The sequence below is a fragment of the Leptosomus discolor genome, chromosome 6, assembly GCF_034619465.1.
Source record: "Leptosomus discolor isolate bLepDis1 chromosome 6, bLepDis1.hap2, whole genome shotgun sequence".
In the NCBI taxonomy this organism is placed as follows: domain Eukaryota; kingdom Metazoa; phylum Chordata; class Aves; order Leptosomiformes; family Leptosomidae; genus Leptosomus; species Leptosomus discolor.
In genome coordinates, this window is record NC_141396.1 from 21,020,468 (window position 1) to 21,043,782 (window position 23,315).

The 23,315-nt window shown below is 38.4% G+C and overlaps 1 protein-coding gene across 5 annotated transcripts; it reads right to left on the minus strand.

Annotated features, from left to right (window-relative positions):
* On the minus strand, positions 1-22,492 carry MAPK8 (mitogen-activated protein kinase 8). Of its 5 annotated transcripts, none has more exons than XM_086467087.1 (11): positions 22,371-22,492; positions 19,567-19,696; positions 18,232-18,290; positions 17,955-18,093; positions 13,058-13,223; positions 8,182-8,253; positions 6,038-6,220; positions 5,074-5,198; positions 4,044-4,107; positions 1,142-1,219; positions 1-140 (listed from the first exon to the last, which is right to left on the minus strand). In XM_086467087.1, exons 1-11 carry the CDS (start codon positions 22,490-22,492, stop codon positions 1-3), a joined length of 1,278 nt encoding a protein of 425 aa, XP_086323213.1. The 5 variants fall into 5 exon arrangements, with proteins under 5 accessions (XP_086323213.1, XP_086323211.1, XP_086323214.1 ...); XM_086467085.1 differs by having other exon boundaries at positions 1-146; XM_086467088.1 differs by lacking the exon at positions 8,182-8,253 and adding an exon at positions 8,607-8,678.
* Between the last annotated feature and the right edge of the window lie 823 nt (positions 22,493-23,315).

The window sequence follows — 23,315 nt, forward strand, 5'->3', positions numbered from 1 at the left end:
TCATCTGCAGCAACCCAGAGGACCAGCTGAGGTTTCTAGACTGCTGTCTGTATCAGAGGCCAATGTTGGATCTGTTGACATTGAAGACACATCGTTGACAGATGACGATGAGGATGGATGTGGAGAGCCATTGATCATTGCTGCACCTGTGCTATGAGAAACAAAACAGCAAATCAGTTGCAGATACAGTTGCATGGTTCAGTACTTGCATTAGTCTGTCTCTTCCTAATAGTCTTTGCTTTCCCCTGTTTAGGAAAGTTTGAAGAGATCTGTCTCAATCCATTGTCAAAGTAAATAAAACCCGCAAGTCTTCAGTGTGGGGCCTAATGAATGGCGTGTCAAGAACCACAGAACTCGCATGCCACGACACCTGTCAAATTACAGTAAATGCTAATGGCTGAAAGTTAAAAGTCACAGACAGAGACAGTACTGCATAAAGCCAGAGCTAAGAGACCCTACAAAACGTTGAGACCCAAAGCTAGAATATATCTACATATTTTGATGAAGAAAGAAGGGGCCTGCTTTTTTCCCCATCAGATCCTCCCTTCAGGCTGGGAAATAGCTGAGTGTGGTGTCCAGCCACATCACAATCTCAGACACGCAGTGATTTTTCAGAGCCTGGACTTCAGTGAACTCTGAGCAGAGTCAGCAACAGCTGTCAAACTTTGGCCATCATTTTTCAACACTGCAAATGGAGTCCTACCAACAGTCAGTTAATGGGCGTATTTTGCTCCCAAAATTCAGCAACAGTTTCTGAAAGCGCTCAGTAATTTTCCAACCCAGAAATCCTGTTTCATTACTTAATAGATGTAAGTAGTGGTTATATCTTTATTTGAAACTGTACCAGCTACACACTACACATCTGATATCAGTACACAGAGTACCAGTACATACCAAGATGTTTCTTGAGGACTGAAATGAATGATCAGCTACATGGGAACAACAACAGAGGAATTTACCGGATTAATAAAAAGATATGTCAGCCCATACATTCCTTTCAAATAAGCAGTATCTCAAAGAGAATTCAAGAGGTTATTGGTCATTTAAGAGCTGTATTTTTGAGTTAGGTTACTCTTGGATGCCTTGTCCCTCTGACCTACAACTCAACGTAGCTTCATACTGTGCTTTTATTGTAACCAACCTAAAGGGGCTGGTTGTCCGCGTATAACCCCATTCTTGGTTCTCTCCTCCAGGTCCATGACTTCCTTGTATATCAACTCTGAAAATGCAGAGAAGGGAAGGCAAAAAATGAACGTGCAAACCCAAGACTGGATCGATAATACAGCTACTATTAAAATGTACACTTAAATTTCATAGGTTTATTACTGTTCAGAATTAGTTTTGAACAACAGGCTGTAGGCTACAGAACAACTGGCACATGACATGAAATGTGCAATTCTTTGCTATAATGGCCTTGCACTCTCAAGAACACACTGACATTGCTCTAAGACTCTCTTGTCCAGGCTGCTTGGGAACCTGAGGTTAAACTGAGTCTTAATGACCACTCAGTGTTTATCAGTGGCTTCTTTGGTACAGATAAAGTCGATCAATAGTCTTCAAAGGAAAAGGCAGGAACGAGTCCAAACAGCATTGCCATCCTCCCGACACAGAATTTGCCATTAAATGACCTCAGCAACAACATCTAAAGGTCCAGATCACCATGAAATGGAATACAATATTGGCATATAAGTAGCCACTCCAAATGAAAGCAGCAACTTCATCTCACAGTTATGGGAGTTCCTCATCCTTTAACAGGTTAGAAATGCTCGTAAACACGAATCAAACACACACCCTGTGTACTGGCCAGAAGGTTTCTAGGCTAATGGAAGCTTATTACCCAGAAAAGACTTCAGCTGTGAATCTACAGAAGTAACAACAAAAGAAAAAGACTAAACATGTTAAATACAACTCATATGAACTGACTGTCAGAATACTACTTTTGATTAGTCACTGGCAAACTAATGCAACGTACAAACAGTTTGGAAGAGAAAAAGCAACAGAGCGCACCATCAGCAAGTCTGCTGATGACAGAACACTGGGAGGAGCAGCTGACACATCAGAAGGCTGTGCTGCCATTCAGAGAGACCTGGACAGGCTGGAGAGCTGGGCGGGGAGAAATGTAATGAAATACAACAAGGGCAAGTGTAGAGTTTGGCATCTGGGAAAGAACAACGCCATGCACCAGTATAGGCTGGGGACTGAGCTGTTAGTAGCATAGGGGAAAGAGACCTGGGCGTCCTGGTGGACAGCAGGGTGGCCATGAGCCAGCAATGTGCCCTCGTGGCCAAGAAGGCCAATGGTGTCCTGGGGTGTATGAGAAGGGGTGTGGTCAGGAGGTTGAGAGAGGTTCTCCTCCCCCTCTACTCTGCCCTGGTGAGACCCCATCTGGAATGTTGTGTCCAGTTCTGGGCCCCTCAGCTCAAGAAGGACAGGGAGCTGCTTGAAGGAGTCCAGCACAGAGCCACAGAGATGGTTAAGGGGGTGGAACATCTCCCTTATGATGAAAGGCTGAGGGAGCTGGGTCTCTTTAGCTTGAAGAAGAGGAGACTGAGGGGTGACCTCATTAACATTTATAAATATGTAAAGGGCGAGTGTCAGGAGGATGGAGCCGGGCTCTTCTTGGTGATGTCCAATGACAGGACAGGGGGCAACGGGTGCAAGCTGGAGCATAGGAGGTTCCATATTAACACAAGGAAAAAACTTTTTCACTGTGAGGGTGACAGAGCACTGGAACAGGCTGCCCAGAGAGGTTGTGGAGTCTCCTTCTTCGGAGACCTTCAAAACCCGCCTGGATGCATTCTTGTGTGACCTACTCTAGGTGGTCCTGCTCTGGCAGGGGGGTTGGACTAGATGATCTTTTGAGGTCCCTTCCAACCCCTCACATTCTGTGATTCTGTGAATTTCAAGGGCTGTGGGAGTCTCAAAAACAAACTCCATATTACTTGAAATACCCTCAGCACATCTGCTTCAAAAGGGAAATAACTTCTTGGAAAGAAAATGGTAAGGGAATTTCCACAATTCTCTCTCTCTCTGTATTTACAAATAAGACTCAGGTTCTAATAGAAAGCAACTTAAAACTGTGGTAGTACCAGATTTTACAGACCTGTGTCCATTACCAGCCAACACAATGAAACTGACAAAAATGATTCATGAAATTTTCCCTGCTTTTTTTCCTGTGGGAATAAAAAATTTATAAAGGTCTAATATCCCTTCCAAGACTTTTTCAGTACGAAGTGTGTATTGCTCAATGCACTAAATTCTTGCTTAAATGAAACATTTATAGCCTGCACAGCAATCTGGATATGCATTTTTTCTTAGCGCTAGAACCTCTGCAATAATACTACACCTTTTAGAAGCAATTTCAAAATGACGCCCAAGCTTTACAAGTAACAAAGATGTTCCCCTTATACTTTATCATTTTACACCTCATACGTGACGAAGAAATATAGATACTAAACCAGTACTGAACTCTAAATATCATGCTCTTGGAGGAATGAGTCTTATGTCGTACTATGATCCATTCCACACCTCAACCCCAGCTACTTTCTCAGGATTCCACAGCTGATAACCATCAGTCTCTCTCACCAGCTGTAACCTCACTATCTCACCCATTACTAACACTCCTTACAGCTTCTTCTTTCAAATCCTCTGCTTGATTTAAAAGAGTACAGTTATTGCTAATACACTCTGCACTTGAAGGCTAGTGCTTCCACTTCAGACTGACATTGCTCAAACTCCTTCGTCTTTTTCAACTGGAGCAGTTTGTCCAGAAGAGTTACTCTCCCTAAAAACGTTCTCTTATGGTTTGCAAAAGGTGACTAAAATGAGAAGGTCTTAAGGTCACAGCAAAGGTTCAGCATCTTCGCGGGAAAATTTTTAGTGCCCCAACAATCAAGAGGTGGTGAAACACTGATCTATTCCCTTGCTATTCCAAGCAGTTTAAGTAAATACTGTTAGGTTGCCCAGAAGATCCTTAATAACAGTAATCACTGGGGCCCAGCCTACTCCCAAAAGCCTTATTATACTTAAAACGCCCTTCTTACCTTTCCATTCTTCTATCGTGTGCTCCCTCTCATCTAACTGCTTATCTGGTATCTTTGGTGGAGGCTGAAAAACAGAACTAACTCATGATAAAGCAATCAAAAGGGATACAAAACCAGAATAAATGAAAAACAAAAGAGTAAGCACTTAGAATATGAACCTGATTTAAAAATACTGTATTTACACAGTCATATATTCTCTCAGACTTGGCCTGTTTTCTAGATGCTGCTATGTGTTTTAAAGTTCTTCCGATTAACAGATTTGCTTACATTACTGTAGTAATTAAAACAGAAACTGAAGAGTCTGGTAAAAGAGCTCTTAAGTGCAGCGGTCTCCAGCCCAAGCAGCCCTTTTCACCTACTGTTAATTACTGTATTTTGCCTCTAACTATTATAAGATAAGCAGAAATCTAATTACATCATTTACACCAAGCACCTTTTTCTATTCTTAGTGGGCCATCACCAACCACTTTTCTTTTAAAAAAAATAACACTTTTCTCATAAACTGACATTGTCCTGAAATTACTTGAAGAAAAATTTGCAATTAATCCCTTTGTTCATTAATGTTAATAATTGAAAGCTCAAGATCTTGTACTCAGATTTTGCTGAAACACTTATTTTCTAGTTTAAGAGTACTATCAATTGCTACAACTAATGAAAATATTTCTCTGCCCAAAAGTAAATACCTCAGAATCCTATCAAGGGCAAACAAACCACACTGACATAACTGAAGCTCAATAAATTAGAACCCCATGTAAAAGATTTCAGACGTATTACTACAGGTCCAGGAGATTACATGCAGTTACACACAAACACACATACAGAGATACAGGTACTTCAGTTTGCACCCATTCCCAATACTATTTCTAATAAACATGTCTATCGATGTCAATAACAATTACTATGGCTCAGTTAAGCTTCTGGTGAAATGTGTAGAACATGCAATAATCATCTTTCAAGCAGTTATATCAAGCATCACAAGTTTGCTTTAGTACCGTACCTTCCTAACCAGAGACCTAAAACAAGAACTTACAGCTTCTGCTTCTGACGGATCATACCAAACATTGATGTACGGGTGCTGCAGGGCTTCATCCACAGAGATTCTTTTAGAAGCATCTATAACCAGCATCTTTGATAACAAATCCCTTGCTTGACTTGCTGCAAAAGTGAGATTTTTCTGTTTAGACTAGTGCCATATATAGTGCCCATAATACCGTATTTCAAAGCTCACAGGGAAAGGAGACCTGGAGTAAACAAATTCCAGTTTAGTATCTATGCAACCCTCACATAATTTGTGGTTTAGGAAAGTGGTTCATTTGACAGAAAAAAAATAATGAGGGGACTAACATAGGTGTGAAAGGGGTTGGACATGTTTCACTATGCATTTTCAGCATACAGTGCGCCTGTATGGGGCGCATGACATCCTTGTGTGAAACATAACTCAGCTGGTAGTGCAGCCTTGTCTGGAATAGCAGTGCACAAGCACCCACTACCCCTCTCTTACAGTTTATGGGGAAAAAAAAAACCCACCACGTACTATTAGTCACAGAAAACATGGTGAGTCTGTGACTCCACTGAGTAGGTGAGTTTTAGAACCAGCAAGTTATTTCAGTAACTACAGGATATCTATGTATTATGAATATAAAAGTTTTATTTTTATCCCTAGAGAAAGAAGATCTGCTCTACCTACACAACTGCTATTCCACCCTCCCCCCACTCTTCTCTAAATCACACTGGCATCCATCATTGAGAGGAATATAGATATTTACTTTTCTTTATAAAGGTATCTCCAGAATAGAAGCTGTTTCACAGAAGATGAGAAAGTGGAGGTAAGCATACGCCAGCACGTTCATCCACTCCCACGATATAAATATAGTAATACTGTAATCCTTAGAGGGGCAGTTTTATAGTTTATACAGAACCAAGATACGTTTCTGTTCAATATATCACAGTTTTAAAAATTTTAAGATAACACCACGCAGAAGACAGGACCTTACCTTTAAGTTTATTGTGTTCAGAGTCAGCTGGGAAAAGGACATCTGGAAAGAGTTTTTCAAAACTATATCCAGCATATTTAGGTCTGTTCTCCACATAAGTTCGGACTGTAGGCTGTAATTTCTTCATAAATTCAGGGCATGGTGTTCCTAGCTGCTCTATAACTTTATTCCATTGATCAATATCTAAGGTTATGCAGCTAAGAAAAACACTGTCTAATTTTCAGTCAAAAAGTTCTGTTAAAACCACATGAAATAACCAACAGAGAGAAAACAGAAAATTATAATAAAATATCAAGTTCATCATCATTAATTAGGACTACCTCCTTAAAGAAAACAGTGAAAAAAAGCAAGCCTATGATAGCGTAGTCAAGGCAACACGTACTTTACTCAAAATCACAATTAACTAGCAAAGGATATACTTCTGAGAAATGGAGAAAATTAAAAGACTCACAAAATGTATTAAACAAATTAACTAAAGGCATTGTTTGGGTTCTGGAGAAGAACTCACTTCCTGATCCAAACATGTTTTCACAGTAGTCAAGCTACTGCACATCACCAAGACACTCCTGAGAATGACCCCATGTAGGTGCTTTGTCCTTCATTCTCATCTTGATACCCCAGCCCAGTCCCAGACTCCCCCAAGTTACGACCTCTCACTAATGACATGCGACACTGAGCACCAGCGGGCACACAAAGGATCAAACCTTGGCCCACGCGGGTCAATGACAATTTTGTCAGAGACTTGAATGCAGAAGTTACAGAGTTTCAGAGATGCATAAGTAACATCTTAATTGAAAAGTTTACGCAAGATAAAGGGGAGATTGACCAGTTCACAGCAGAAGAATTTAATACACGTTACTGAATTAAAAAAAAAAAAAAGGCAACGGTTTGCTCAGGGATTCCTAGTTGCAGATGGTTCGATACTGGGAGAGAGCTCAGGTAAAATTTTACATATGCTTATCTCATTCATATTCTCCCCAACTTTTTCTTTCCAGCTACCATCAAAGACTGGATACTGGGCTACCTAAACCTTCAGTCAGATGTAGCAGACCCTCTTATCTTCTTAAAACTTAACAGCAGACCTTCATATAAGGATTTTTAAGCTCTACAGTGCTTTAATCCAGGCCTTGACCAAAAAAAAAAAAAAAAAAAAAAGTATTTACATTGTATGGCACTCAGCCTAAATTGAAAAGCCATGCTAGCAAACCAGTTGCATAAAGCTAAGCATGGGGCAGCTCATGCAATGACAGAGCTCTGTGAAAGTAAGGATGCCCTGGATTTCCTCGCTGTGCCTCAAAATCTTCACCCCTAAATGAAACTATACCAATTATTAAACAGCTAACCTGTGGCAAAAGCAGGAAAGATTTCTGATGGCATCTAAAAAACTGGAGTGTAACTACTAGCGAAACAAATTAAGATGCCAAACTCCCATTAGATCCATTAATTTTAGCGATGATCCAGAGGTTTCAGCTCTATTTGCTTGGAGCAGACCCATACAGATACCACCAGGCCATTCATGCAACACAAAGACAGAAGTATCAGATATTTCTGAAAGCTGTTTCCAAGATCATTTCTGCACACGAAAATATAAAACTCCAGAATGTAACTAATGAAGCTGGTTAGGAATTTTTTCTAAACATTTCCTATAAAATGTAAAGAATAACTGCTAACATGCTCACGTACTAAACAAGATTAATAAGTTATTACATAAAAATGATCTCCAAAGCAAAAATCAATGCACGTGAACCAGTAAAACACCACCTAAATAAAATAAATCTGTCTTAAATGTGACAACATCCAAAAGCAATGGATAGACACCATATTAAACTCGAAAAAGAAAAAAAAAGGCGAGGAAAAAAAAAAGGAAAAAGAAGCCTGTTTGCCCAAGTGGTATTTTGTTCATCTTGCTTAGTATTAAAGACAGTCATACACGTTAATTCTGTGTTGTGGTTTTGCTTTAAGTGGTATAACTGTAGACATTTTTGCAGCTTCTTGAAACAACAATAATGGACTTGCAAATTGTATTTTTAAAAGGCAGTTTAAAACCAGTATTTTAAAAATTAGAACCACCTTAATCTGGAACTATATCGCTGCAGTATCTTTTGACCTTTTACAACTACATCCTAGGCCAAAGGTAAGGATACGATCTGTACCAGGAAATAAAACACCACCTTTGATCATTTCTCCCATGATGCACCCAACTGACCAAATGTCAACTGAAAACAAAATGCAATGATATTAACATAAAAGATAGTTATTAAAATAAAGTAAATAAAAATATCTAGACACACATACACACATGAAGTGACTATAACAAGCGTGTGTAATGAAAATGAGTGAAGGTGAATGTATGCTAACTACAGGACCAGCAGAGACTATGTCCTACTGCTAGGTGCAGCCTGAATATAAATGAAGTTGGTTTTTTTTTTTTTTTAAGTGTATCACAAGAAAAATTCATGTTCATTTAATAAAAAAAAAATTGTACAATATGCATTTTCATGACACAACATCAATAAAAAGGTTAATCACTTCCTAACTAATTCAACCTGCTGCAGCAGCACAAGGATACAGTCCCTTCCTGGAAAGAGGATTTTGTGGCAAACCATTTCGCCCATAATGCACCCCACAGACCATAAATCCACTATGTTTGTAGCACAAAAAGAAGGAAAAGCAAAGCAAACAGTCATTTAAAATTAAAAGAAGCATAACATGACTGCATCCTATAAACTGCAGAGACAGCACAGGAAGAAAAGCAAGTCTTCATATTAATCAACGAAAACACTTTAAAATACAACGCATATAAGGATTAGCTTTTAACTGTCTCAAATCCAAGGCAGAAAAACATCCTTTTGTTTAACATAGTGCTAGAGCAAGAGCTAGAGCAGAGAGAGAGATATACATGAATTGAGCAGAGCAAAGCCTATCTCCAAGCTCTGAGGCTTGCAAAGCTACCTCTGCCAATAGACCAGACTGAAGCACCAAGGACAACTATTTCTTGAAAGTAATTCCATTGTAGTTGTAGGAATAATTTTTAAAGTAGCAAAGTAAGCTGACCTTTAAAAATATTGCTTATCAAAACAGATAGTAACTCCACTTTTAGGAGGAGAATTAATTGTTTATTACATAGGAGTTAAAATTTGCCATCAAGTTGTTCCTAAAAGTCAGATTACCATGCATATCTCTCTCCCTTTAAATAAAAAGCAAACACAATCAGTAAAAGATCACTCAGAATTTTAGAGGATCAGTTAATGACAATATTAGTATGCTCCTGCAAGATTTTCTGTTAAAAAAGTTTTCAATTGTTTAAAAATATTTCTCCAGTTGTGCTGAAATAACATCTTATACAAAAGAAAAACTCAAAAGCAATTTTTTTTTGTATGAAATACACGTTTTCTACATTACCTTAAAATAAATCACTCAGAAGACATACTCAAAGATGCACAAATTTACTTTTTACAGGTATGCCAATTTCTTTTGTGGTTGCTTTCAGAGATACTGTTAACTCTGTATGCAAAAGTTTTCCTGAAGTCATAATAATGAAATTGTATTATTATGAATACTTTTATGTCAAACATGACACGTGAATTTCAATTAAGCAGACAAGAAGGGGATTTAAATGAGAACAATTGTATACCAAAAAAATCACATGTAAAAGTTCTGAAGGAGCTCAACAATGTCAAGCAAACAATGTTGCTTCTTACTGAAAATGCACCTTCCTCCTTATTTACAAGTTCCTCTAAAATAGTATCTAAATCATATGACAGGAGATCATAGTTGTACATATTAATAGGTCAAAATTAAGGGCCTGGTTCATTTAAAAAATGATTGTCATGATTTTATGATTAGTGGTGTTTTTTTCTTCATATACCCAAATCCTGTTGTAATTAGTTTGTGTCCAACACGATAAAAATGACACCCATAATTGCATGGAGAATTCTGGGAAAAGAAATAACGTGAGTCAATACTGAGTTCATATCTCAGGTGACAAATTACTTCATAGGTAAAGAAAAACATTGGAAACCATTCTTCTTTTCACCCTACAAAACCAAACTTGTGATGTTTGGGAGTGTTTTGGTTTGCCACTTCTGTTCAAACAAAACCTGTCTATTTATAGGTCTCTAACTTTTTCATGAAGCTAGAGTAACTTCTACACTGAGGACTGCTCCTGTGAATACTTCTATAGAAGACCAAGTGAAACGTCATTAGAAATTTGAAAAGTCTTTTTAAAAATCTACTGCTTCTCATACAGAGTGTATTTTATGCAGAAAAACCCTGTTCGGAGTGAAAGGTGTTCTATAATTAATTCTAAGAGAAAAAATACCAAGTGAAAATGAAGTTCAAACCCAGTGTACGTACTAGGAAACTTAAAAGTAGTCATTTTGGAGGGTTTGGGGCTTTCCTTGCTTTTCAGCGTTTCTTTACTGATAATCAGACACATAACTGTACATAAATCTAAATACATTACGGTACATGTGCACAAACAGTTCTGGTGTCCTTCAGTTCTGAATTTCTCGATTTTGCAAGGCCTGGTTTCTTAATGTAATATACCCAAATGTGTTTTATCTCCTTCAGTATCAAAACCTATGTAGAGGTTAACTCTAAGATTAGTCTTGTCTGGGATCTTTGCTAGTTTTAAAACAATTAAAGATTTCATATTTGCGTAGTATAGCACCAAAAGAATACTACTCTGCAGTATGTATCTCAGTCATCAAAACATACATTGCAATCCTCCCACGGAAGTTCAGCAGGGGACTGACACGGCATAAAGCTGCTAGATGACCCCGTTCAATTAAACAAAATGTTAAAGGTAACCATTAATTAGCAGTCAGTTTTCAAAATTTAACTCTAAATTAAGTAACTTAACTTTTAATTTACCTACAGGTTTAAAGGGCTAAAATGGGCATCAACGCTAACAGGTGAGAATCCTGGACAGCCCCTGGTTCTTACTGTAGGTACATCCTTGATAACTACCTCCCTCCCCTCTGCAGCTCTGCCTCCCTGTCAAGGGAGCTCCACAACGAGGAAACTCATCAGGCAGCGATTGAGAAGAGAAACAATTTATGTAAATGGCCTTTTAACACACAACAGTACACATGGAAATGCAGATTGTCTTCTGACTCAGCCCACAGAAATACTTTTACATTCTCCAAAAATGACATTCTCAACGATCATGTATTTGGCTTTTGGAAGACTGACAGTTTTTCACATGAAAGTAAATTTTTATTTATATTCTGCTTCACCACACAATTCACGCTTGCTTAAGGAACAAGACTGTCACTAGCATGACAAGGTGCTCTAGAACACAATCTATTTAACTCCAATAATAACCTAGAGCAATGTTTTAGTGATGAAAGAATGTTTCACACCTTTGCAACTCAAAATTACTTAATATTTAAGAGAAAAATGTAAACCAGGCAAGCTAAGTCAGAAAACTTGTGACGTCCTTTGTATCAATTCCTTCCGTGTGGCAGCTGCATGATTCAGACTACAGCTTTGTGTTCTTTTATCTAGTGTTTTAACTGGCCAATGTAAGTCTTACAGAAAAAAGATGACAGACAAACTTAAATATCCACTTCCTCCAAAACTTTAGCAGTTAAAGAATAACTTTAATCTTGCTCCACTCAACCTCTGACTTCTAAATTATGGGGAAAATAGCCAACCACGGAGGCCATTTGAAGGAATGTACATGCTCTTGTGCACACTAATGACCCAATGAGAAATAAAAACCACAGCCTTGCAAAAAAGATCTATTCTCATTTCTTTGAGCTGGCTTCTTGCATTGTCAACACTGACAGAAGTTATTCCTCTTGGCTTTTATAAAAGACAGCAAAATCAACTCTATGCACATAGCAGATATCGTTTACACACGACCTGACGTCACCTGCAGTAATGGTATGCAGTTGCCAGGCAAGTTTGCAGACTATATTAAGAATCCTGAAAAGCAAAGCAAACCCCAGTTGTGTCAGTAACCTGAGGAGCCATGCCTCAGATCACCAGGAGACAAAGCCTCAAGCATCACAGCATCTCATGGGCCTTACCGGAGAACTAATCAATGAGGGTTTAAAACACCTTCAGCAAACGGTGACCTCTATGCACTGTGCCAGCCTGAGGCGGAAACAGCAAGTGAGCTGAACTGACGACAGTGAGAGTGGATCAACGAAACTACAGCAGAACTGAGGCTGCTACCACAGAATTTCAGGAATGACACATTACTTTGGCTTCCTACAGGATACAAGCTGTTTCATTCAGAAGATGCAAAGTACTTGATCATATGTTTCCCTCAAATGCTGTATCCTTTCCTTATTTTCTTGTGGAAGATATTGAGAGGAGGGCCACAGAACAAGTATAATAGGAAGGAAATGTATTTCTGTACATTTGGAAGCAGAGGAACAAAGTAAACAAATTTCCTTGGAATTCATCATGGACCTCAAAGAACCTATGAAGATTCTATGATAGTACTCTCTGCATTCTTGTCTCAAGTATATTATTGAGTTTTTCTTCAGTAACATTAATTAAGAAGTTAGTGCGACAGGTTTAAAGTAGGCTGGTTTTAATAAAAAGTAATGCCATAGTAGGTAGTTTTAACTTGTTTGTTTCTCAGTAGCCTTTAAGATCCCTATATATCGAAAGGCTATATTGAATCTAATTATTTAAAGACACATTTACTGATGGATTACAATTTACATCCTTGTCAGGAATAAAGACAGGTGAAGGTATATCAAGGTACATACCATGCATTAAGAAAATATATTTCCAGTTCTTCCTGGATGAAACTTAATCTACCAAGCAAGTTATTTAAATTTTTAAACAAACAAGGCCCTCAATTTCTTCTCCTATTAAATGCAAACATTTCTAATGGGTTGAGTTGAATAAACAAATTGGTGTATCCAGAATCTGCATTTTGGTCACAAGGCTGATTTATAAAATTTGTACAGCTTCAAAAAAAAACATTAACATGTAAAATGTGGTGCGCCAAACAAAAAAATAAAGCTATGCCAAAGAAAGACTATATTTGCTGACCGTTTTCTTTGTATCCCATCCCTAGGATGACCTCTGGTGCTCTGTAGTAACGAGTCACTACATAAGGCGTCATCATAAAACTAGTTCCTGCAGTTCTGGCCAGTCCAAAGTCAAGAATCTTCAAAGTGCAGTCTGACTTTACTACTATATTACTGGGCTTTAAATCCTTTAAAAAGAAACATCATATGACTGCTAAGACAAGCACAAAGTACTCTGTGGTTCACATTTTTAAGAGATAATACTGCTAACATTAAACCCCACATATACAACTAGGATATTGCTATTATTGCAGTTTCTTTTCCCCTTCCATTAATTCATGTGCATTTGGCAGACTACAGAATTAATTCTCTTAGTGTGCTTGTAGATATATATATAGCAATTAAAGAAGGAAAATACAACCAGCGTTACAAGATATGTTAGCAACGTCTGAAATAAATTGAGGTTAGTAGGAAATGTTAGCTCTGAGGAAAGGTCTAGAAACTGCTCAACAGAACAACAGTTATTACTACAATGCAGAAGACAAGTAACACGACAATTGCTAAACTTTGATGCTATACTCGTCTTGATACAAGACTTATTAAAATTATAACACAAATGTAAAAACTGGAAGGTTTCTTTGCTAGTTGTGGCTGCATTACCTCTTTTGAACCAATGCAGATGCTTCTCTGAACAGGAAGGAAACACCCATGCTCACACAGATTTAGTTTCCCATTTAGGATTTGGTTTTATATTAATTTTGGCAACCAAACCATAAAAAGGGCACCTTTGAAAAACTGCCAGAAATTAACACAATCATTAAATTGGAGTAGAAAATGTCCTGATACAGCTTCAGATCATCTTAGTTAGAAACCTGGTAACTGTATTCTCTTCACTGGAACCCTAAAACCATATTGACAATAGTGGCCTTACAACATCGATTTATATGGACACTACACAAGAATACTCGGCCGTTATCTCAGGAAGATCTTACACACATCTGAATGTCACAGAGCAGATATTACAAACAGAGCACCTTCAGAATAACTTTGCCGTCATAAAATCATTCATAGCACACAGGCCAACATAGATAAGGCTTGGATGCTTTCTCCCTACACTCTACTAAGATTAATGACAGAAAATCCTGAGATATGGCAGAGGACTCCAGCATCTGAGCTGCAGGCATTTGATAAGTATCTCTATCTTTCACTGTTTCATAAAGACTTAGAAGTGGCTATCTGTAAGATATACATAGTTTTCACTTGTACAGCTTTCAGCAAACTCCTCAGAAAGCTAAGAAAGCTGCAACAAAGATAGAGAGGAAACCACAAGAGAGAGTGCCAGAACAATAGAATTTTTATGGGTAATTAGAAGTCATGCGTAGTTACATATTCACACATGCACTTCCAAATCACACACGCACAGACACTGCAGACAATCTTGGCTTAAAAGATTCTCAAATGCCACAAATGAATTCAAGTACTATAAGGCATTCCAGCTATTTAATATACATGCTTCAGATTCTGCTACAATCCTGTTCATCATCAGCTTTATTTTTGCACAATTTTATTATTTGGAGGATGTTCATTGCAGAATCCCAGGTATATGCTCGTAGTATTAACTATATTCATCCTCCCCATTAACTGAAAATGTTAAGAGATCTTCCCTTTGCAAGAGAAAAATCACTACGAGGACAAAAAGCTAAAGCTTACAGAGTACTGTCCATTCTTAATTTCTGAACATCATTTGGTTGTCATGAAGCCTAGGAACATTTTGTAATTTGGAATACAGAACTGTCCTTCAAAATGATGGAGGTGAGAATTTACTGATACTGCATCCAAATTCATGCAGAACACCACCTCTTATGTTTTAAACAAACAAGGACTCAAAAGCTCCTATTAAGAGTAATCAAGTTGGTCAGGCTGTATAAATATACCCAGAACCTATAACAGAAGATATCTCGCCTAACCTTAAAAATGTAAAACGTCAGAGCCTAAAAATCAGAGATTATTCATGGCCGTCTCCGCATTAACCATGGGGAGAGGCATGTCTCTGGAGCGTAATTCATGGTTTCTATGGGCTTTTCCCTTTCTAAAGAAAGATTTGTGTGAAGAGCTTCCATAATTAGGCACCTTTGTTAAGTGCTCAAAATCAGGCAGAATACGATGTTTCAGAGCCTCCATGCAAGACTAATGAGACACTTTGTGTCCTTCAGCAAGTCAGTGAGGCACAACTCCACAAGGCTGATCATTCACCCTCCTCAGACTGCGAAATATAAATGAACGTGTACTTCTGCACTTGATGGAAACTCCATCTCTGCAAAATGTCTTGAACACATTAATGTTCATTTACCAACATCTGTTAATGCCAGCGTAAAGCTACAATCAAACCTTTACCAAGATCAAATCTTTATCCACTGATGGGGCAGCTAAGTAGGCCCCCTACAACTTCTAGTGAAATTGCCCAAAACTCCTTCTGTTTGATCTCTGCCTTGTTTCGTGCCTCTAGTTTGCTATGAAAAAAAACATTTCTATGGCAAGTAGTATCCAGTACTCTAGGCACATACACAGATCGTTGTAATTTCAGTCACTGAGCAAGCTTTGAAAAAGTTACAGCGATGCTGAGATTATTGCAGCTGTGTTAGAAGCTGAAGAACCCAGTTAAAAACTATTAACACCAAAAAGAGCTTAAAGATTTAGGGGACACTAAAGAAGTGTGCTAGATTCATAGCCAGAATGCCCCACAGGCAGCCACAGTAGTGCAGACTACGCTGACGGAGTAACTAGTTTCAACAAATGATTAGCTTTCGACATGAAGGACAGTGGTGTTGAAAGCCCAGTATAAAGTTAGTTACTACTGCAGCCACACAGTCCATATGAAGTATGACTGCAGTTTTGTGTCACTTGTTCCACAGAGAAACAGGATTTTGATACTTCACATGTTCAACTATAAAGGCACAACGCACACAGCAGGTAAATGATGCAAACGATTTGCCTGAACATACTTAATCTTCTAACAAAGTCCGAGAAGAAGCTGTCAGCTGAAAATCTACCATGAAGACACGCAAGTGAAATGTACCTGCCCATGTCTTTCAAAAGCATTCATGCATACATATGTTACTATTTACATACCAATTGTATCTGCAGTCTCTTTGGAATAGGTTATCACTATACTTCATATTAGTGCACACTATGAAGCATTTCAAAGACTTCACCCATATTTACAGAGGCAGGAATCCCATCCTCAAAGCGGTCTTTACTCCTGCCCCACAACTACCCAAGTAGTTACTTCTTTTCTGTAAGCATATGAATGTTTACATTTATCCAGGACTTATACAGGCTCAACGGTTTGACGCCTGCTTTACAGGAGCGCAAACTACCCTTGAAGCAAGTGGAGTTTCAGAAGTTCCCTCTGGACTGTGCTAAGATCCACAGAAACAGACACCCTGACATTACCTGCTCTAGCATGTCCGTACAACATGCCAACATGCAGTTTTCCAAAAATAAAAAGACCCACAGCATTATACTTGCATACCTAAGTTCTGAAGAGGCCAGAAAACATGAAGCTGCATATAAAACCATTATTTCAATCCCACAGGTGCATGCATTAGGACACAAAGGGCTGCACAGTATTAGTCATATGCAATATAATACCACAACTGAGCTAAGTGAAGTACTCTAGTTCTGCCTAGCATTCCCAGAATAATGCAAGAACCGACCAACCTGCCTCAATGTCCACATGCTGACCAAGAAGCAGGGGTGCAATGCCTGGTTGCCAGCGATGCTTCTGCCTACCCTCCCCCACCCATCTCTTTCAAACACACAGCAGTTCAGGGCAAATGGCATGTAAGTAAGAAGGAAGCCTTCACCTTCCTTCCCCGAGTTCCTCATTGGAATGAGGCAGTTGATGAGTACTAGAGCTGGCTGAGCAAAAGGAAGCAGTGCTTGACCATTCAATCCATATTCTCTATTCAAACAATTGTCCCAGTTCCCTTGAGGGAAAACCAGCAAACTGAATGGGAACATCACACTGCCAGATCCAGCTTGCATGCCATTCAACGCCCCAGTCACAATGAGGTGAACTACTGAACTGGACAAGCACCCTAACATCACAGTTCCTGTGGTAGCACTCAGAACTGCCACTCATGATTGGCTTTGCTGTGTACAACACCTGTGAAGAGGACTCTGTAGCAATGACTGAAAGTATGACTTACATGAGTCTGTTTAATTGTACCTTCTGCAACATTTCGGAAATGAAAACTTAAAACTCTCTAAAAAAATTACAATGAAAAATGAAGCACTGTAGAAATACAAGCTTATAATTTCCCAAAACATTCAACTTCCACAGGCAACCTTAAATTCAGAATTTCTTGACTGGATTGCAACATGCCATTTAAAAAGCAGCAGTCAGTTTTGCCTGTGGGCTGAGTGAATGCTTTGTGACACGCGGGTGTACAAAAGTTCCAGTTACAGGTCTGTATCATCATCTGTTTATCTAGAGACATCAGATATTTATTCGTTACACTGCTAGTAAAAGAGCAGAAATAAAATTGGCAGTTCTCTCAAAAGATGGGATTCCAGGTTTGGTTACCAAAACAATAAAGACAGACACTTTCAGATATTCTTTCCTGCCATGACTACTAAAATAGAACATTTTATAGCATTAGAGGTAATGCAACTCACTGCAAAAATCTTCATTTGCTCTGTGCAGGTTATTATCAAATCATTCAAAAGGTTAATTCCAGAATTACAGTGGAAAAAGGTAAGCGTGATGATTTCCTTTCAGGTTTCTCTGTCTGCCTAAGGCACAGGCTATGGATTGCCCTTTGTGTTCCTATTTCTGATTTTTTTCTTTCCTGTCTTTTAAATACTCAAGGCAAAACCAGGTGCAACGCAAAATATACACAGTTAAATTCACCTACCCTATGTATAATTCCAGCTGAATGAAGATGTTTGATACCACACAGCATTTGATAAAGAAGATAAGACATTCGTTCATGGTCTAGCTCCATCTGAATCACCTGGCAGAGATTTGCATCCATGAGCTCCATCACTATGTAGCTTATGAAGGAAAAAAAAAAAAAAAAAAGGTGTAATAATCAGATAACACTGCCATTTTATTGTATTGTTTCCCTTATTCACCTTTCTGCACAAATATTTTTTAAATTAATTATCAGCTTTAATTCAAATCAGACTTACACATCCTGAAATTCTTCCAGGGATTTTTGTGGTGTGAACACATTCAGTAGGCCGATTATCTGTAGGAAGGGGGAGAGGAAATATAAGCCCACCATAGCAATAGCGAAGTTGCAAAGTCAACATTTCAAGACTGATACCCAGTATTCTGACACGAACCTCCTGCTGCACATTGAAGCTCAAGATGCTTTGTGGCTCAACCAGGCCTAACATGCTGTAATGGATGCTCATGATTTTAGGAGGAGTATTTTTCCTCCACAAATCACGTAATTTAAAGATGCTCTGTGTGCATTAACAGGACAATACTCAAAGCTTAAAACCTAAGGAAGTTAGTCAGTCTTCCCCTGAATCCTACTTTTGCTTTGAAGTGAGCTGGTAAGATTTGTATTGCATATGAGGAAAAAGAGAACTAAGAACTGACAAAGACTACCCAAGAGATACCACTTTGCCATTGACAGAGGTGAAGCAACAAATCCACCCAAAGAGAAAAACAGATTCTTGAAGCTGCTTTAGGACATTTCCCAGTTGCTAAGAACAGATGGGATGTGCAGAAACAGGTCAGGCTACTACTCATGAGGAGTCATGCAGGCTCGCAATAGATCATCATCATACAAATTATGATATTAGGTAAAACTTCCTTCAGAGAATCCACATACAAGCCATCTCCATCTTAGAAAAAAACTCCAAAATTTTCCCAAGTAGTGAAAAGACAGAATAAGTCTTCTATGACTCTCCTTCCCTAACAGCCAAGGGGAATTTTATCTTGCTGAAGGGGGATTAAGAGGGAAGGTGAAGAAAACTGCACACAGCTGTCTCTGAAGGAAGCAAATGGCCAATACCAGACTTCTGTAGTTCAACTCCGATGAATTTATCACTTAATTCTCTCCCCTTTTCTGTGATCGGGTCTACCCCACAGCTTCATAAGCACCAGACAGTTCCTTTTGCCACCACACAAGATTCCTAACTCATTCATGCACGGGGCGGGGCAGGGAATCTCAAGCCTTTTTTCTCCTATTTGTCTACCAGCAGCAACAGAAACAAGGATGCACTTACCACTCATGGTATTCTTATTTGCCATCTGCTTGTAAAACATAGCAACGTAACACTGACTCCCTTCTCGAGTCTGAAGGGTGTATTTAAAGACTGGGCAGGTATTAAAACTAATCAATAACAGCTCTTCTGAAACATCGTTCTGTACTTATCACGGAGACATAACCATGCAATGAAAACCTCTATAATCTACAGAGGATGCCATGCTCTGAAATCACTTTTAAGACTTCAACAAAGAATAACCTTCTAGTTAATTCTTTAACATTTAAAGCAGGACACTGCACTCACATTTTTGTGATTAACGCACTTCATAAGAACAAGCTCTCTGTAGGCTCTTTTAGCGTGGGTTTGGTTCTGAAACGGTCGGCTTAACTTCTTGATTGCAACATTTCGTTCAAGGATGGCATCATAAGCTGCACTGTAATTAAAAATAACGTTATTACATCTCAGTGTCAAGGTCCTTTAAGCTGTGGCAGTTGTCATTTTTTCAGATACCTTGTATTATGTCTGCAGATAAATCAAATTTCCAGTATTATTTAGCTTTAGGGATTGTAATAGCAAAGTGCTCTTGTATGCTGAACAATTCAAAATTTAGAAACGATTCCAAGCTTCATAGTATTAATACATGACAATCTCCACAAAATAATGCAGGATCTTAGTTCCCTAAAATATCTTACTAAAGATACTGAGTTCCTGCCACTCATTGATACTGAAGAACAGACTGCCTGAAAAAGATTCAAAACACTTCAAATATAAAAAGCACATCAATTTTATGTAAAATCTTCACACTGAAAGGAAGGGAGGAAAAGTAGGTTATATAGAGGTCCGGCGCTTTCACTTATGCAATTGCTTAATATCTTCATGACAATGACAGCATCAAAGTGAAGATAAAACAAAAAAATGTTAGGAAACCTTTAATATCTTGATGTCACTGGCTTTTACTTGGTAAAAAGAAAGAATAATATTTTGTTTGTAAACTAATGCCAAGATTGTCATATTGTCATACGGTTCAGTGACATAGGCCGTTTAAGTGATGAAGACTGTTACTGGGGACAACTCCCACACGTATCATATTTCCATGACAGGAAGGCACAGATTTTGCTTCCTGTAAGAGGTAACACAGCTGACTACTATGCAAACTCAGGAAATATTTATTAGTTACTAGAAAAGCCTCAGCAGGAAAAACACTGTTTTCTTGTCTCTTATCAAGAATAGTACTCAAACCTAATGAAGAATATCTGCCAATATGGTCAACATCTACTAAATCCAACTAGCTACTTAGCTACTTTAAAAAACATGTTGTCTATATAGTATTTAGGCTTGAATGATTTTTTATTTTATTTTACTTTTTTTACGTCATCAAAAATTCTAGTCAATATCAAAGCAAGAAAAAAAATAGGAACAACATATACTGGTAACTTTCTTGGTTTACATTTTCTGCTATCTGGAATTACCCCCATCTTCCCCCAAGATAAGGAATATCTTATGAAAGAGTGGCAAAGAGGCGGCCAGGAAAGACTGTCGACATAGGACTCCTGTACCAGTATTTAAACTTCTGCATTCCCAGTACATAATGGTAGCCTTAGAGTCTGTTTCAGTATTAGATATGGTTAAGCCTTTAGGCCATCTACTTAATATTCCTCCAAATCAAGTTGGATCAGGTTTTTAAAAAAAAAAAAAAACAAAACCATAAACCAAACAACAAAAAAATGCCACCCAAATCACAAGAATTGCACCCCATCTCCTCCAGATACAGGCAGGATTTAATCACATGAGCATTCCAGTCCTTCTCAAGGTAAACAGAGCAGTTTAACTAAAAAGGCTTCAGTTACCACTAGCAGCAGTTACAGAATGACGCTAGAGTAATTACATCATCAGCTGTAATTTGGATTCAGCTCTAGGAGAGGCAGTAAATTTGGAAAACAGGCAGTAACATATGACTGGGAATCAGAAGGACAGTAATAACATCTAAAGATTCTGCAGGCATTTCTGTAGCAACTAAACAAACTAGTGAAACAACTATGTCCTCATTATATTAACACACATGCAAACAAAATTCAAATCAGTTTTTCTGCTACTTACAGACTGAATAACCTTAATGCCAGAAATTACCATTTCAAAACCAACTCTTTCTAGAGTACTGGCCTTCAAGTTTTCATTTGCACTAAGCACACTGGTTTATTATTAACCCAGCTGAAACACAAATACGAATTCAAAACTCACTCGTACCACACATTCTGTAAACACTGATCAAGAGAAGATCAAAGTAGTAAAGCGGTTACAAGGAAAAGTGTTTGAGAAGGTTATGCTTTTTCCTACCTTACTCTTCCTTGATATTTCTTTTGTATTTTTATGTCCCTGGTTAGCATCTCAAGATTGGAAAATCTGCCAGTTCCTGTGCTATCTACATCCTTCTCTGGAACATTCAAAAAACTCACAAGACGCTTAAAGCAACATTCATCTTTGGGGCAATGTCACTGCACAAGAAACAGTGCCTACAAACAGCTAGCTGTCACCAATCTTAAATCAGTCGGACGCTATTCGGTCCACACAGCAGACCTCTTATTCAAAGAACTATACTGTCAAGTCATTTTCCTAAATTGCATCAAGTATTTACATATTACAATGACAGTCAGCATCACAAATGCTCACTAACTGGTTATCAGGGACTATTTAAATTATGAAACTAAGTGAAACAGGCCCCTACCTAACAAACCATTTCAAGAAGTAAAAGCATTTACAAGCAGCCAACATTATATACAGTACTTCTGGCTTTTGTTTTACTGTAAGCAGTGTGGTTTAGGATTAGGATTAGTTTCTTTATCTGGGTTTTCCCCCCTCCCCCCATCAATTTATGGGACTCAGCACAGCTGGCTGAATTTGCACAGAACAGCATTAGCTGGAAAGCAGGAAAGGACACAGGTCAAAAAGCAACAGCAACAGCCCTTGCTGAGAAAAAATGGCCAACAATTACTGTTGCTGTTGTGCACATAAAAGGTAGTTCTCCACACTCCTACTCAGTAACACACAAGTTAAAGGACTAAGAAAATTCTATTAAGGGAACCTACAAGTACACTTAAAGGAAACCTTACCATACTATCCCTTGTGCTCCTGATCCTATTGGTTTTAAATTCTGATACCGTTTCAATACAGTGAAAGTAGAGTCTCCAATTTCAACACTGTAGAAATTGTTGTCACGCTTGCTTCTGCTCATGACGGCAACTTAGTTATATCAATTCATCCAAATTTTGCTTCTAACTGTAAAGGAATAAAATTTGAAAAAAAATAAGATTTTACAACTGTACGTAATCTGACAAAAGCCAAAATTCTTTATAATATGCAGAAGACACTTCCCAAATAAGGCCCATATGCAAATATACTTTATTTTTAGTAACTGCAGAAATGAGATGGCATGTGTCTGAAATGTTTTATTTTTAGGACTAATCCTAAGATAGGGTTCTAGAATGGCAAATGTAATAGAAAAATGAAAGTGCATCGATGGATGGTAGCAAAAATCTTAGATGGCAACAACAGAAGATCAAAAGGCAGGAAGCTACATGTCATTCAGAGCGCTCCAAGAGTACTGTCATCCCTTCATGCACACACACGCAGCAAGGGAGCAGGGTTTGGACCAGATACTCTCCAGAGGCCCCTTCCAACCTAGATTGTTGCATGACACTGTAAAGATGAGAGCGACAAAACAGCAACAAATCTTCCAGACACTGCAACCATCAAAATACCCTTGGTCACAACTGCCAGGAATATCTGTCACTGACGTAGAAACACATACGGTCAGTCAGAAAGGGAAAACTGGCCTTGTCAGAGATCTCACATACTAGCTCCTATGAATAAAAGTAATAATCAGGTAAAGAGAGAACAAGAGTAACAAAAAGCATGCATATTCCACCAAAACCCCCTCATATTACACACAGAATCACATAGAACCACAGAATGTTAGGAGTTGGAAGGGACCTCAAAGGATCATCTAGTCCAACCCCCCTGTGACAGCAGGACCACCTAGAAGAAAGACAACATCT